The 15597-nt window shown below is 42.9% G+C and overlaps 2 protein-coding genes across 4 annotated transcripts in view; both read left to right on the top strand.

Annotated features, from left to right (window-relative positions):
- MYO9B (myosin IXB) overlaps positions 1-8894 on the top strand; it is a gene marked incomplete at its 5' end in the record, with an annotated part of 35429 nt that extends 26535 nt beyond the window's left edge. Inside the window, 13 exons of the mRNA XM_082495208.1 lie at positions 200-298; positions 810-986; positions 1447-1488; positions 2018-2129; positions 2313-2383; positions 2836-3028; positions 3359-3487; positions 4113-4218; positions 5009-5140; positions 6147-6270; positions 7299-7438; positions 7738-7865; positions 8016-8894. Of these exons, the coding sequence (XP_082351334.1) occupies positions 200-298; positions 810-986; positions 1447-1488; positions 2018-2129; positions 2313-2383; positions 2836-3028; positions 3359-3487; positions 4113-4218; positions 5009-5140; positions 6147-6270; positions 7299-7438; positions 7738-7865; positions 8016-8455 (1893 nt within the window). The 3' untranslated portion in view covers positions 8456-8894. The remainder of the gene's footprint in view (positions 1-199; positions 299-809; positions 987-1446; positions 1489-2017; positions 2130-2312; positions 2384-2835; positions 3029-3358; positions 3488-4112; positions 4219-5008; positions 5141-6146; positions 6271-7298; positions 7439-7737; positions 7866-8015) is intronic.
- A 933-nt stretch (positions 8895-9827) lies between these two features.
- Positions 9828-15217, top strand: USE1 (unconventional SNARE in the ER 1; the record flags this gene model as incomplete). Of its 3 annotated transcripts, XM_082495214.1 has the most annotated exons (8): positions 9828-9929; positions 10280-10329; positions 10737-10815; positions 11323-11475; positions 11708-11726; positions 12463-12493; positions 12738-12900; positions 13133-15217. In XM_082495214.1, 8 exons carry the CDS (start codon positions 9828-9830, stop codon positions 13313-13315), a joined length of 780 nt encoding a protein of 259 aa, XP_082351340.1. In that variant the 3' UTR covers positions 13316-15217. The 3 variants fall into 3 exon arrangements, with proteins under 3 accessions (XP_082351340.1, XP_082351341.1, XP_082351342.1); XM_082495215.1 differs by lacking the exons at positions 11708-11726; positions 12463-12493 and having other exon boundaries at positions 12691-12900; XM_082495216.1 differs by lacking the exons at positions 11708-11726; positions 12463-12493 and having other exon boundaries at positions 11323-11519.
- Between the last annotated feature and the right edge of the window lie 380 nt (positions 15218-15597).

Below are 15597 nucleotides of genomic sequence, written 5' to 3'. Positions count from 1 at the left end.
AAGCATGAGTTTTAAGGTAATAGAAAGAGTTCTTTAGAGCCTTCCTACAGGACCCCTATTTTTGTATCATCACAGTGCATTAAGAAATGTTTTAAATAATTGGAATGGTCATAGATGACTAAGCCCAGCACCTGAAGCTGAACACTGGTTGGATGTTCTTGTTTTAATGAAATTTGATGCAGGTGTATTTGCCTTCTAGATCAATGACTTACGCTCCCAGAAGTCTGGTGTTGAATGTTTGTTTTTTGAAGCCACGGAGAAGTTTAGAGGAAACATCAAGACCATGTACTCTGCTCCTGTAAGTAGTAAGTCTCAATAAAAGAAAAAATTGGTAGGTAATAAATTAACTGAATGTGCGGTTTAAATGCTTCACCTACAGCTCTTTAGCAAAACGATTCACAAGTTTTTAATGTAGAATTCAAAGCTGAGTGTTAGCCTTGAAAAAGGACATTTTACAGTTCTGCTGTAATCTTGAGCAGACTGCTTTGCTTCCCTTTTCTCATTCACTCAGCTGTAACTTATTTTTAGAAGCGGATGGATTTTGCTGTCTTCTGCCTCTTCATGTTTCTGTGTTTAAACACCGAAGAGAGGTGCCAACTGCTTTTCCAATAGTCTTACAATGCTGCCCTATCTCTGCCAAGTGCCCTTGGAAGGGAAGTGTGCTAACTTGTTTCTGTCACTGGCTGCTATCTTTTACTTCAATCAGGAGTGTACTTTCTCACCTCTGAACTTAAACACATAAAAATCAGAAACTGTATCAACTGTATCCAAAAAGCCTGTCTTCTGAATAATATTTGTTCCTTCTCTAGAATGGACAAATCCACGTTGGCTACAAAGATCTGGTGGAAAATTACCAGCTTCTAGTTACAAATCTGGCCAAAAAAAGGGAAGAGAAAGAAGTCAAGCTGGTTTTGAATCTATTCCAATCCCTTCTGGATGAATTCATCAGAGGGTATACAAAAAAAGAGGAATCTGAGCAGCCCAAGGTATAAAGCTTACTCTGTTACTGGCTTATGGGATGATTAAACAATGTTTCTCTCCTAGGATAAGGAACCCGTGTTACCTCAGCAACCTTTTCCATAGCATTCATCATTATTTGGGAAACATTCTGAATGCTGATACGCCTTTTTGGAATTGCTCATTATTTAACTTACTGTTAATACTTTCAGAATCTTTAAGTGTTTGTGCATTTTCTTTGGTGAAAACTTAGGAGTTCTCTGACGGTTTTAGAGACAGAATTGCTTTGTCATCTGGCAGCGGGCTGCTCAGTTGATTTTTAGGAAGTTGACAGCATGAGCTCAGACAACTCTCATACCAAGCTGAAGCTGCAGTATAGTGTCTCAAAATGTCTGGAGGTGAAGTAGAGTCTGGGAAACTGAATAGGAAAAAAAGGGAATGGAATGTCTGAATTGCAAAGACTAATGCCAGTTCTGTACTCCACTGCAGCAAACCAAAGCCCAGAAGAAGAAACGAAAACAAGATCGTTCAGTAAGTACTTTTCTTTTTGCAATAATGTAAGCTGCACTCACAGAACACACAGAAAAACACTCTCAAAAGAGCTTGCTTTTGTACTGAAGATCTGTTTTATTTTGCGTGCTAAATCACTTGCTGCTTTTATGAAGATGTGACACAATATAAAACCGGTTTCCATAAATCAAGGATCTTGCTTATGCAGTGATAGCTGGTACTCTAGCATTTTCCTGCTTGTTCCATACCATCTTTTAGAATCTAATGGCTTTCTCAATAACGGGACCATTTAAAGGAAAACAGCCACTAAATATTAATAACAAACTATAGCTAATGTATTTCACTGATTAACTAAGGTGGCAAGTCAATTAGGAAATGACCCAGCAAACCCAACTGCTTTAAGTTAGGGTGACATTTGGTTTCAAGGTTAAAGCCATCAGCTGTAATTGTAAAATAAAAGTGGAAAATCTAAGACGGGGTAGGTAGTTTTATTAAAATTAATAATAAGAAAGGCAAAAAAGTCCATGAGTTTCTTCCTGTCTCCCACCAGATTGAAGAACACAACGGCCATGTATTCACAAACTACCAAGTGAGCATACGGCAGTCGTGTGAACACTGCTCGTCCTACATCTGGCCCATGGAAAAGGCCTGTCTCTGCAGTGGTGAGTGAGAACACCTCGGTATTGCCGCTCAGTTTACCATATGTGCAGGTTGCTTGTAACTTTGGCTGGTACAGATGGGACTTAGTGAGCAGTCCATGCAGGTTATACAGTAAGTGAATAAGACAAGATACTTAGTGTTTTAATGTGATTTGGAATTCTTGTAACAATTGCTCCTTTCTCTAGTTTGCAAGTTGACTTGTCACAAGAAATGCATGTCGAAAATCCAGAGCAGCTGTACATCCTGTGGAAAAAAGGTAAGAACTGTAGGTCTGGGATGCGGTACTGTGATACCATAAGTGACGCATGCAAAATGCTGCCTTTTTTACCTCAGCAAATGAACAGTGAACAGCTAGGCACTGAATAAAAATTGCTTAAGCAGTTAAGTTCCCTTCTCTGTCTGCATATAGTCAGTCTGCAGTTGCAGAAACAGAACATTATTCTAAAAGGTGGTACTTGGGTTAATTTGGGAACTCTTCCTTTATGTATGCTGTGTTAGACAAACTGTTAAAGAAGTCCTTCAATGTGTACCATGAAGTTTCTTTCTTGCTGCAGCAGGAAATCTGCCTTATGATCAAAGGCTTGTAGCAAGCTACAATAAAATAGTCTGCTTTTGTTTCTGGAAGCATAAGCTAATCGTAGCATGAAACAACAGACTTTTCTAGCTTGGGAACAGGTATTCACAGTGCTTGACCTGTATCAATTCCAGAACGAACAGGATGCAGAACCACGTCATTTTGGAGTGTGTGTGAGTTCCCTGACCAGTGAGAGAAATTCAGTCCCCATTGTCATGGAGAAGTTGCTGGAGTATGTGGAGATGCACGGCCTCTACACGGAAGGCATTTACAGGAAATCGGGATCAGCAAATCGTATGAAGGAGCTGAAACAGTTGCTGCAAGCAGGTCAGGCAATGTTGTTGGCCCTTTTGACTTCCTTGCATGATATCAGTTTTCCCTGCGATTCTCTTCTGTCTGAAAGTATCTGGCACTTCTTAGTGTTTTAAACCCTGCTTTTTGGTGGCCATGCAGGCTGTATTATTTTTGTTGGCTGGAAAAAGCCGCTTAGTACATACAAGGGACTATTAGCAGATTTTTTCTTTTTTTTTTTTTTCTTCTGAATTGCCACTTGGATTCTGTGAACAGGACATTGGAGTGTTTCTAATCTTATTTCTTTGGGGCCTCATTGTGTACATCAAAGGAATTAACTGCTCTAAATAAAACATTTATTTTCAGATCCAAACTCAGTGAAACTGGAGAATTACCCTATTCACACTATTACGGGCATTCTTAAGCAATGGCTACGGGAATTACCAGATCCACTAATGACATCTGCGCAGTACAATGATTTTCTCCGAGCTGTAGGTGCGTTTTAGAAATGTTCTGAAGGAATGTTTTTTCTTTAATGCATTATGTCCTTGGGAAAAGAAACGCCAAGATGCTCCATGCTCTCTAAACAGCTTCCTTCCAGTATGCTTACAGCAATGATTTTAGATGTGTCACATAAAACACTTTTCAGGGAATACAAGCTTATTTGACCTTGATTCCTTGATTCAGGATTATTTTTTTTTTTGGAGCATAATGTCACTATACAACTGCTCTTTCTAAAAACAGTGAGCATAGGTTTCCTTTCATACAGGGTTTTTTCTCCTTGATGTTCTGAACCAGATCTAGATACCCAGATACTGCAAATCTTAAGATTCATTTTACTTCAGTGGGATTAAGGCACCCTAAATATAGTTGGAGATCTTGATGTGTCACTTGATGATTGCGAACAGCAGCATCATCTGAAAAAGCAGGAAAATTGCAGTGCCATGAGTGGTACTTTAACATGCAGTTAAAGCAATCGGTAAATGAAATGACAGCATGACTTCTAAGAATTAATTCGCTATCTGTTGCAGACAGTTTGAGACAATGTCAGAAAGTGGTTGGCGGCTTCCCGCTAGTGTTGCACAGCAATTATGATCTTGTGCTTTTTCCCCTTGTGCAGAACTACCGGAAAAACAGGAGCAACTCTGTGCCATTTACAGTGTTCTTGAACAGCTGCCACAAGCCAATCATAATACCTTGGAACGACTCATCTTCCATCTGGTCAAGTAATGAGTTTAATTATTTCATTTGATGATCTCCCTTCCAACCCTGTGATTCTATGATTTGGAGAGAAATCCCACATGACTTTTTTTTGAGTCCCTCTTGGAAGCTTTCTAAAATCTTAAACCCCTTGAGTGTCAGTGTAGGGATTGTGCTGCTGGTTTAGAAATGGAAGAATGGAAGTTGATAGTTCTGCTTAAAAACAGACATGTGCTTACTTCTACCATCTGGGGTATTTGTATCAAATCAGGTAAGAGCAGCTTTGAAGACGAGGTAGATCTGAAAGACTTGGTGAGTCATCCTAACACCAGGATTTCTACAGATGGGTTCATGGTGAACTGAGGATGTTAGTGTATTTGGTAGGGGCAGTGTAAGGATTATAAATGCTCGCACATATCCCTGCTCCCAAGACTAGCATAAGTGGTGCCAATAAAGGGGCTGCTCTTATCCAAGGAACTTGGGAATCTTCCAAGCTGTCCCCTGAACATAGGGGAAAGGCATTTTTAAAGAGGAGGTACTGAATCACCAGACGTACTTTGAGAGGCTACCAAACTAGCCTAACCTGGGTGGCTCCCTGTTCCTTTTTCTGATGCATGAAACTTTGTCCACTTAGTAGGTGTGAAATAATTTTAAAACTTCTTTGAACTGCTGTACGTGCTTAGTACCCTAGAGGCCTCCTTACATTATTTGGGAACTCTGGCAAGTTTGATCAGATTGCTTGTATTCTAGCAAGGTTCACTTATGGTTTTGTTTTTGTTTTTTTTTTTTTATTTTCTCCTGACCATTGCATTTCAGAGTGGCTTTGATAGAAGATGTCAACCGTATGTCACCCAATGCCTTGGCCATTGTTTTTGCTCCATGCCTCTTGCGTTGTCCTGATACCTCTGACCCTTTAACCAGCATGAAGGATGTTTCAAAAACAACCATGTAAGTTTTAGCAGTCTGCTGCAAAGTAGGACTTTGAAATATGATGGAAGGCCAGTACTGCTGCCTGCACTTGTTACAGCCTTATTCATATCAAGCTGAGAATCTGAAGGTTGAGTTGCTAAATTATGGTTCTGCTATTGCTGCCAATTTATGCCCTTCTCTGACTCGTTCCACCTGCCTCAAGTTTACAAAGCATAAAGTAGGATGACTTTTAAGTCTTAAATATCAGGCTTGTATTTTACATCAAGATAATATTTTGGGGAGGGGGAAGTTGTACACTAATCGTATATATTTTGGGGGGTATTGTACGGTAATCATATGTATTTTGCTGAGATACAAGCTATAATAAACAGTAGGATATAGGATTAAACCGTCTCCTGCATACCTGTAAACCCCTGATAATTTCTTCTACGTTGTTGCTTGAATTGAAGAAGGTTCTGTCCTTGATCCTCTTTGTTCTCCTCGCCCTCCAGCAGCTCTGGCTCTCTGAATGCCCCTCGCCATCCTCACTGCATGGCTGGCCTCCCATCTGCCTCCAATGAAAGCAGAGTTTGAAAACTGACAGCTTTTTGTAACTTCGTACTCGCCCATGGGGCCACAGAGGTGGAAAAGGGCAGTTGCAGGCTCATTCTGTATCTACCAGCCTGTGCCAGCACAGGGAAGACAGGTAGAAGCAGCAGAAGCAGTTAGCAGCCATGGTAATGTCTGTTTGCTTACCACTGTTGTGTACAGTCAGCGTGGGAGGCTCAGGTTATCCCAGGAAGAACATGTGCCGTTACCTGTAACAGTCTGTCCTGTTTTGCTTGCCATGTTGGACTCTTCACCCTGTTACCATGTAGTGCTGCCTGCTGTAAAGCATGCACTGAGACACTTTGATCGCATGCCATCCACGTGTGTGTGTGTGGCAAACATCTCCAAGCTGGGAGAGGCATTTCATCCCACCATGGTTGTCCCCAGAGCTTTTATAGTGTGAGGCTGCTCTATAAACTCTTGCCCTTTTGTCCAGGTGTGTAGAGATGCTCATAAAGGAACAGATAAGGAAGTACAAGATAAAAATGGATGAAATAAATCAGCTGGAAGCAGCTGAGAGCATCGCTTTTCGACGACTCTCATTGCTTCGGCAGAATACGGTAAGTGTTGAAATAAACCACAGAACAGCACCATCCAGCAGAAAGCATCCCAGCACTTTCTTGGGAAGGGATGTGCTAGTTATTTATCCTATCCATCCCATTCAGTAAGTCAAAGATCAATTGCAAGATAAGAAGAAAAGGGATTTGGACTTGCCCAAAGCTGTAGTAGGAGTTAAATATACAGCTGCACTGGAGTCTGTCTGATAAACGAAGGGCGCAGAGTGGGGGTCTGCTCTTGTAGTGGTCAAAATCTATTCCCATATAATTCAATCAGTAGAACTGAGCTTGCTGAGTCTCTTACATGGCAAAGGAGTTCCTTCACTCCAGCGGTGGATGGTGGACAAAAATATGTTGCCTTCTATTAGGGCAAATACACTTTTTCTTTTGTTTTTATTGTACTGATTAAAACAAACCAAACTCTGTCTGATCAGAAGCCACGTATAGTGAATTTAGTCTTCATCTCTCTCTAGCTCTGGCCTGTAAAACTTGGGTTTTCTTCCCCTTATGAGGGGATGCGGGTATGTACACTGCCTCTGTTAAGAGTGCATGTTGTTTTTTTCTTATGGCACTATTGCATGACTAAAATACTTACTACATGTATTGTAACTTGGTTTTAAATACTCTTTGAACCATTGAGACTGCATGTATTGGTGCAACTTTTTCCCTGGACTGCATGCAGGGCTGCTGACCTATTCTGTCTTGACTCTGGTATTTTATAAACATTCCAAATATAACTTGTATTGGATGTAATAATATTACTTATAAGTGACTACTAAAGCTAAGCTGAGGCTAGCAAATTAAATTACTATGCTTCGAAAAAGGTAACAAAACCCAAGAAGTCAGGTGAATAGAAAAAATTCCATTACTCTTTGAAACACTTGTACAGATAACTAACAGCTCTTCATCAATTCCATCAGCTCTTTGTTTGGCCTACTCATTTGTCTTCCACCTTACAACTTAGTAGACAGTAAAGACTTGTGTGTAGCTTCTTATAACTGAGTAGTTTTACATGTAAATTTTTCCTGCAGAGTAAAAGCTCACAGGTCAAAGGAAATGACAGTGGCAACTCAGAACTGGACTCACTGCATGAAGAAGAGGAAGTTTCTGAAGCCGATAACCGGGAAAAGGAGATTCTCATTGATCGCATACAGTCAATAAAAGAAGAAAAGTAAGTCACAGCTTTGAAGACCCTTTATCTCTCTGTAGGTCATGTCCTTTGCAGTTGGAGGTGGTACTGAAAGTAAAGCAGTATACTTCTTGTCCAAAATGATCTAGCTAATCCTGTTCTGTAGGCCTTTATGCGGGTGAAAAAGAAAAGGCAAAGGACTAGATGAGAGACAATGCCATGAGAATTAGTATTTAATAACTACATGCAGGAAGGTTGACCTCTGAAATACATGCTGCATAAAGTTGCTCATGTCAGAGATACTGTCTTTCTGGAGTGCTAAAATCTCGGTTTTGACGTAGGGAAGATATAACTTACCGGTTACCGGAGCTTGATCAGCGAGGCTCTGATGAGGAAAACGTAGACTCCGAGACCTCAGCGAGCACAGAGAGCCTGCTTGAAGATAGAACAGGACGGATGGATACCGAAGGTCAGTATTAAGGTAGTGTGTGTTTTTTTTTTATTCTACATCTTTCACTGCATACAGCCAGGTGACCAGATGTTATCTGGTCACAGTTGCTTGTACCAAGTTCCATTTTTATGCATGCTTTCAGTATCTAAGTATCTTGTTTCTTTAAAGCAATTATTGGACTACACTGCCATGCTCAGAGCTCCAGTATGCCTGCCAAAGACATTTGCAAAGTGCCTTCCCTTTTGCAAAGCTCTTCAAATTCTTCCTCTGCATCCCTGGCTTCAAGACACAGATCATCTTTAACACTGTCCAAGATTAAAGTGCCCCGTCGAACTCCAGTGATGCCAACAGCAAATATAAAACTTCCTCCTGGGATTTTCAAATGTACAGAACCCCAGGGCAGGATTTCGGCTAACAAAGAGTCTCAGATAATGATGAGACGAAGGGAGCAGCCAGCAAGACGAACGGATAAAATCCACTCTGTATACATTGCACAGGGCTCTGCAATGGCCCACGCTCAGGAACTCTTGGATGAATACGGACCCACAGCAAAAGTAAAACGGAGGTTTTCGGACCCTTACTCTCACATTCCCTTTATAGAGAAGTGAAATACTTCAGCTCTCTGGACTTCCTTGAAGTTGACTGCAGCTTTGGCTTTAACCCTTTGAAGGCTGTGAACTTTTTCATGTTTTTTTAAGTGGCTGCTGGGAGGGCAGCCAGGAAATGTACAGTACTGTAAGGGTTAAGCAAGGTTGTTTAAAGCAAGTATTCTTCACTTTAATTTAAAACCCTGCAAAGAAAGTAAACTCAACTTGCGTTGAGTAATGTACATGGGTTGAATGTCCAGGGAAAATAAGTCCCCTGCCATGCCTTTTTCCATTTGCCTTACAATGGACTCTAACCGGACCAACAACAACAATGTGTGTTGCCTTATTTTGTTTATGTTTTTATGACAACTTTCTGTGTGGTTTACAGAACTGTTAATGTTGTAATAGCCTTAACTGAGACCAAAACATATAAAAATGTTTATTAATACATTGCACTTTTTAAAAATACATGTGTTAGTTTATCAATGTCTGCCAGTCTAATGAACAACGTCTTCCGAAGGAAGTCTTTAATGGGAATCGCGTACCTTTGTCAGTACTTCATAAAGCACTGGTAAAAGCTCCCCAGAGGAAGCGCTAACGCCAAGGCCGCAGTGTCACCTCGGAGCATTTTGGTGCTCTTGGAGCAAACGGAGCCATAGTGGTGGATGCTTGTGCTATGTGGAGCTGCCTCATCCTCCCCCGGCTCCACAGCTGTGAGGTGAAACCCCTGAGGGCCCGGTGCCATCCTACCTAAAGTGTTGTGGAGCAGCAGGCTTTGCCCCAGCCCTGCCCAAAACCGGGCTGAACTCCCAGCGCTGCAGGCCCTGCTCCGCCTTGAAGGGAAAGAAGAGCACGCCTCCGGTGCTCTCCGTCGCTGCCTTCGGGGCTGTGGCTGCAGAAGCCACCTGTGTTGGACGTCTGTGTACGGTTTCTGCTTTGGTTTTGGGGTGTTTTTAAATAAAACGGCGCCGCCCTGTAAAAGGCCCCGCCCTACGCGCCGCCCTGTAAAAGGCCCCGCCCTACGCGCCGCCCTGTAAAAGGCCCCGCCCTACGCGCCGCCCTGTAAAAGGCCCCGCCCTACGCGCCGCCCTGTAAAAGGCGCCGCCCTGTAAAAGGCGCCGCCCTGTAAAAGGCGCCGCCCTGTAAAAGGCGCCGCCCTGTAAAAGGCCCCGCCCTGTAAAAGGCCCCGCCCTGTAAAAGGCCCCGCCCTGTAAAAGGCCCCGCCCTGTAAAAGGCCCCGCCCTGTAAAAGGCCCCGCCCTGTAAAAGGCCCCGCCCTGTAAAAGGCCCCGCCCTACGCGCCGCCCTGTAAAAGGCCCCGCCCTACGCGCCGCCCCACTCCGGCACCCGCCCGGAAGTGGCCCTGAGGCAGCTTCCGGTGGTGACAGTCCGCCATGGCGGCGACGCGGCTGGAGCTGAACCTGATGCGGCTCTTGAGCCGGTGCGAGGCGCTGGCGGCGGAGCGGCGGGACCCCGAGGAGTGGCGGCTGGAGAAGGTGAGGCGCGGTCCAGACCTCCGGGGACGGCGCGGCGCGGGAGACTCCTGCCCCTGTCATAGATTCATAGAACGGTTTGCCTTGGAAGGGACCTTAAAGATCATCTAGTTCAAACCCCCCCTCCGTGGGTAGGGACACCTCCCACCAGCCCAGGTTGCTCCAAGCCCCGTCCAGCCTGGCCTTGAACACTTCTCTTCCCGCAGCAGCGCGCTTTGGCTCCTCGAAATAAACTGGGGCAGTGAGTGCTGTGGAGTGTTAAAACTCCAGCCTCGCTCTCAGCCCTGCAGCAGCCTCTGCTAGACAGAATATTTCTTCTTAAAGCTGTCACTTAAAATTTTTTTTCTCCTTAGTATGTGGCTGCTCTTGAGGACATGCTCCGAGAGCTGAAGAAGCAGTCTGGGTGAGTGGCACTGAGACCCTGGGCTGGGTGGGTGTCACTTGGGTGTCGTTAGTTGCTTGCCTGTAAGATGGACGTAATCCACAAACAACACGGTAGCACATACGCTTCTCTGTGAAAATACCTTTTGGTGATGGAGAAACTGTGCCCGCAGAGCAGCCCCGCGAGGAGCTGTGCAATGCTGTGGTGTGCTCAAGTACATCTGCCTGTCCATCAGCCTTGGCCTGGGCAGTGCCCGTGCCCTGAGCCGACAGCACCCGCCATGCCCTGGAAAAGGAGATTTGCAAGTGTGTTTCTAGCCTGAGCCCTATTCTGTTAAAACATGCTTCTTTGAAGAACCAGGTGTTGGTTTATAATAGAAAACGCTGATACCTTCTGGTTTTCATTGTATTATTTTTCAATTCCAATAGCAAGCCTGCCCCAGAACTGCTGAATGAATACTCTCGCAAAGTGGACTTCCTAAAGGGACTTTTAGAAGCTGAAAAACTGGTAAGATCTACTAGTTCAGCTTGAAAAGACTTAAGCGTTCTCTGCTTATATCATTGCCTGGTTCTTATGTTTTCCTTTATCTTAAGTCTCAAAATTAACACTTTGGCAGCAATCCTTGTAAAAACATTAATAAACATATTGGATTTTTTGGATTTTGTAAAAGGGGGTATTTTTATAAGATCTGAAACTGCTTTCTTCCTTTTCAAAAGCAAAGTATATCTTGCCTACATCCTTCTCGCTTCTTTGACATGAGATACAGGGTCAGGTACTGTCCCGTAGGCCTAAGGCCTCTTTTGGTCAGCACCACGTCCATCTGGAGAGCTGTGAAATGCCAATAAGCTGCACCACAATTAGTGTGGGTGCAGTCAGCGCTGCTCTTCAGCTGACTTTGCCATTTGGTGGGAAGCAGCTCTGGAAGTGCTCCCTGCGTTCTTGTTGGTCACGCCCCAAGGTGGCCTCACACTGCAGAATGCGATATTCGTGACTTTCCATTGCTTCTTCTTACAGTCTTCATCAACTGAAAAGGCTCTGGCAAATCAGTTCTTGGCCCCTGGGCGTACCCCCACTACAACCAAAGAGAGAACCCCAGCTACTAAAACAGTTCATCTGCAGACAAAGGCTCGTTGCACAGGCAAGATGAGGAGTGAGCTGCTTGGTACAGTATGTTTTGGTGCTGCTGCTTCTTTACTGCTACTTTATAGATCGTCTCTTGTTGCATTCAGCTGCCTTTGGTGGCTGTGCCTCAGATGTGTCCCAGGCTGGGTGGGGAGTCACCTTTTTATGGTTTGGATATTCTAAATATTGGGCACAGGCACTGTCTGAGGCCTGGAGGACTGTCTTTTATCGCTGACCCTTTGTAATCTTCCATTTTGTTTCTCTTTCTGCCTCCCAGGACCGCTTGGCCATGGATGGTAAGCTTAATCTATTATTTTCTCCAACTTCAGTTAATCTGAGTCTTGCAGGGAGAGAAAGAGGAAGGTCAGGTATTAGAGATTGGCCAAAGTGTACTTTTCATGTAGTGGCTCACTTCTTCTCAAGATAGCAGGTTTTAAAAACAAACAAAACCAAACCCCCTAACTGTTGAAAGCCTAGGTGTTGTTACCAGTATGGTAGCAGGGACTTGCAGGAACCTATTTTTCTAGAATTCATACAGAAACAGGCATTCCAATTACAGAATTAGCAAAGACAATTTACCTTTATTGTTGCTCCTGTTCTCTTCTGCTCTGAGTAAATCATGTGATTACAGGCGCTTAGAGTGGGCGTTGTTCAGTTCCTCTTAAATATACAGACATGTTATTCACGTAGGGAACTGGTAAGAATTAATTTGCGGTTTCCATAGCTACTGTTACAGTGGCTGGAGCTAGGCCAATCTAACGTGTCCTGAAAGAGAACACCAAGACACACGGGCTTAAACTGTGCCCTCGGGGATATGATTCATCTGTTTTTTCTTTCCACCATACATTTGATGTATGTGTTGTCTTTTTCCCTGTGGAAAGCAGGTAGGCATTTGAAATCTATATTCATTGGGGTAGAGGGCCAAGTAGGATTTGGACATCTGAAAATCCCTAACAGAAAATTTGTTTGTTCAGCCTATGATTGACTGGGAATTTATAATATGCTAAAACACGAATTTAACTCTTTTTCCAGATTCTGAGGAGTTAAACATAAGGAAGCGGAAGTAAGTCAAAATTTCTCATTCTGCTGCTGAGTGTTTTGGGAACTGCTTTCCCAATGACCTTTAAATCATGGATGTACTTCCATTTGGGTGAAGTCCCTGCTGGTTGAAACCTAAATATAATGACTTCAGCTGATTTAGCTGTTCTTGTCTTGTCAGATTTGCAGAGTCTGGGGAGACCTTGGGAGATCAACCCACAGGGAAGTAAAAATGCCTTTTTTTTTTCCCCTCCCTTATCCTCTTGCAGAGGCCTTGCATCTGATGAGAAGCAGTCAGCAGTGGAGCTGGATGCTGTGTTACAGCACCATCAGGATATGCAGGAGAAGTTAGCTGAAGAAATGCTGAGTTTGGCTCGCAGTCTCAAAAACAACACTCTGGCTGCGCAGAATGTGATAAAACAAGATAACCAGGTAGTGCATGTTAAAGTGCTAAACTCTCAGGTTTTTCAACCCAGAAGGATAAAGTGCTAATATGTTAAATACTATACCTATAACTTGATTCGAGGTGACATGAGAATGGGGAGACTTGGAAGCAGTACCTGTCTGCTTCTGTAGTGCAATTGAACCTTTTATCTGTTGGAAGAAATGGTGGTCAGAACTTTGAAATCTGAGTTTGAAACCGATTGTTCTCTTTGCTCCCCAGACGCTATCGCATTCTCTCAGGATGGCAGACCAGAACTTTGAGAAGCTCAAGGATGAATCTGACCGCCTTGAACAACATGCAAAGAAATCGGTCAACTGGTTATTATGGATAATGTTAATTGTAGTTTGTTTTATATTCATCAGCATGATTCTCTTTATCAGAATTTTCCCCAAACTAAAATAATTATTTTTTTTTAACTGCCTGAGTACAGTTGGAAAGCTCAGCTGGTATGATAACTGGCAGCAATTGACTTCTTTGCCACCTATCATGTCCTTAAAGAGGCTGTCCAAGGCCTACCCTTGCATCTCTTTCCTGTGCAATCAGTGGGTCCAGTGAAGGGTTTCATGAAGAACGCTTTCTACACTTGGATAATTGTTTTAGTTGATGAATATTGTTGTCTATTGAGCGGAGAACCAGGATAAAGATGGCAATTTATGCTGAGCTGCTAACAGGTTCCTTAGTGGATAGATACAGTCCTGTTTTTAATGTGGCTGTGGCAAGTGTTCCGAGTCCTAAAAGGCGTTTATTCAATACAAATATAAGTAACAGTCGAAGTCTTACAATTTTTCCTGTCTTTACAGTTTTACTGTACTGACGTAGGACCTTGCTGCCAACAGGATATTTGATTACAGTTATGTACATACACAGCTGTAGGGTGTAGGAAGAGAATGCTGCCATTGAATTGCTTGCCTGGCTCAGATTCAGAGAGTATCGACAGGTAAAACTATTCTCAAGCTTACCTTTTTCCCAGAGGGGTATTTGGGACTTTGGACTTAGCAATTTTCTGCAGTTTAGACTTACTGTAGAAGAGCTGAAGTTGCTTGTTGTTGCAATGTTTGCTTCCCCTTTTGTATGCACAAATGTTCTCACTTACTCATTGTCTGTTATGTTGATGCTGTTGCACCAAGAAAACACTGTGACCCCGGCACCGCAGAACTGTACACACAGTACTCTCCATACGATATAGACCTCACCTATACAAATATTTTTTCACTGTAAAATAAGGGTGAAGGAAGCTGGTGTCTTCAAGACAGAAATAATAATAATAAAAAAATCAGCCTTTACCTTTTGAGACAATTTATTCTGGTCAAGAGCGTTTGTGTCAAGCTGGTGTCCCTAAGAGGTCACTACAATAATGCAGTGCTGAAATAACTGGAGTGAATATTTTTAAAACACAGCTACTGCTAGAAAAAATTAGAAGCTGCAGTAAAGCAAGGTTTGTTGTGACAACGTAAGAGCCATTGTTAAGTGCTCGTGATAAGCTAAAAGTAAACCATTCTGCATCTGTGCTGTCGTTTCTGGAGCCTTACTCTGGAAAGCGTTGGTGTTTAGGTGTATACTGTTTCCCGTTGAGGGAGTGAGGAGCAGCAGATGACCCCCACGTGTTCTTTTGCCATTTCTATTGCTGTTTTGAACCACTAGATGGGGTGTTTTAGGCCTGTCTGGCCATCTCCAAGCCAGAGGAAGGTGGGGGGAAGAGCTGTTTGTCACAACAATTGAGTTCTTATGAAAATCCGACTGCTGCTTTGAACGCATCCCAAAGTAGCAGGCTCTGGTTCAGAATTGTTCTTTATGAAAACAGCTGTGTTAATGAAGACAGTTAACATTTTTTACATAAAGTATTTTTGTTCACTTAACAGGATGTTTACCGTTTAGTATGCCATTCACTTACGGATTATGAAATGAGTGATTATACTATGAAGTACAGCTTTTTCTTCTAGCTGCTCATCTGTGTGATATGCTCATTCTGTTCGAGCAAACTTGTTACCTTGGACTATATAGAAATGTATAGTTGTAGCAATCCATTTATGGACATTTCTACTTTTCCCAGAAGTTTTTCTTCAACTATAATGTTTGACATTTCATTGTGCTTCATTAGTAAATGCTGTGTCAACTAATTATTTTTTAATTCTAATTGTTTACTGCTTTCCCTGCAGGCATTTCAGTGCTGAGCTCTCCTTTTAGAGTAGAGGTTGAATATAGTGCTGGAATGGTTTTTGTGTGTGAGATATTGGAATGATACAGCATTAATGCTTCATCGGCTATGGCATTTTCCCCTTTGTTACTTGAAATAAATTTTTTTTTCCAGCTTGCAAAAGACTTGGTGCATCATTGCAGACAAGTTTAAAGCTGAATTTTGCCATCAGCCATGTGTTGGCTATAACTTTTTGGCAGTTTTACAAATTAGAAGTTCAATTGGAAAGACCTGAAAGGGAACTACTAGTGATAGCTCACCCCCAAGAAAACAGCAATTCCTTTACAAAGCAGCCTGCTAGGAAGTCAGTTCAGAAACACATGCTGCTTAACTTTTGACCGTTGACATTTCATGGGTGTTTGTTATTTTGAAGGATGAACTGCCAGAACTGAGATTGAATCCTGTAACTACTAACACCTTTTGTGATATCTCGCATGACCGTTGAGCACAGTGCCTCCAGCGCTGCACTGAGCTTCTGGTTACCTCTGAC

The sequence above is a fragment of the Vanellus vanellus genome (assembly GCF_965231255.1).
Source record: "Vanellus vanellus genome assembly, chromosome: 25".
In the NCBI taxonomy this organism is placed as follows: Eukaryota; Metazoa; Chordata; class Aves; order Charadriiformes; family Charadriidae; genus Vanellus; species Vanellus vanellus.
This window is presented reverse-complemented; position numbering and strand designations above follow the sequence as displayed.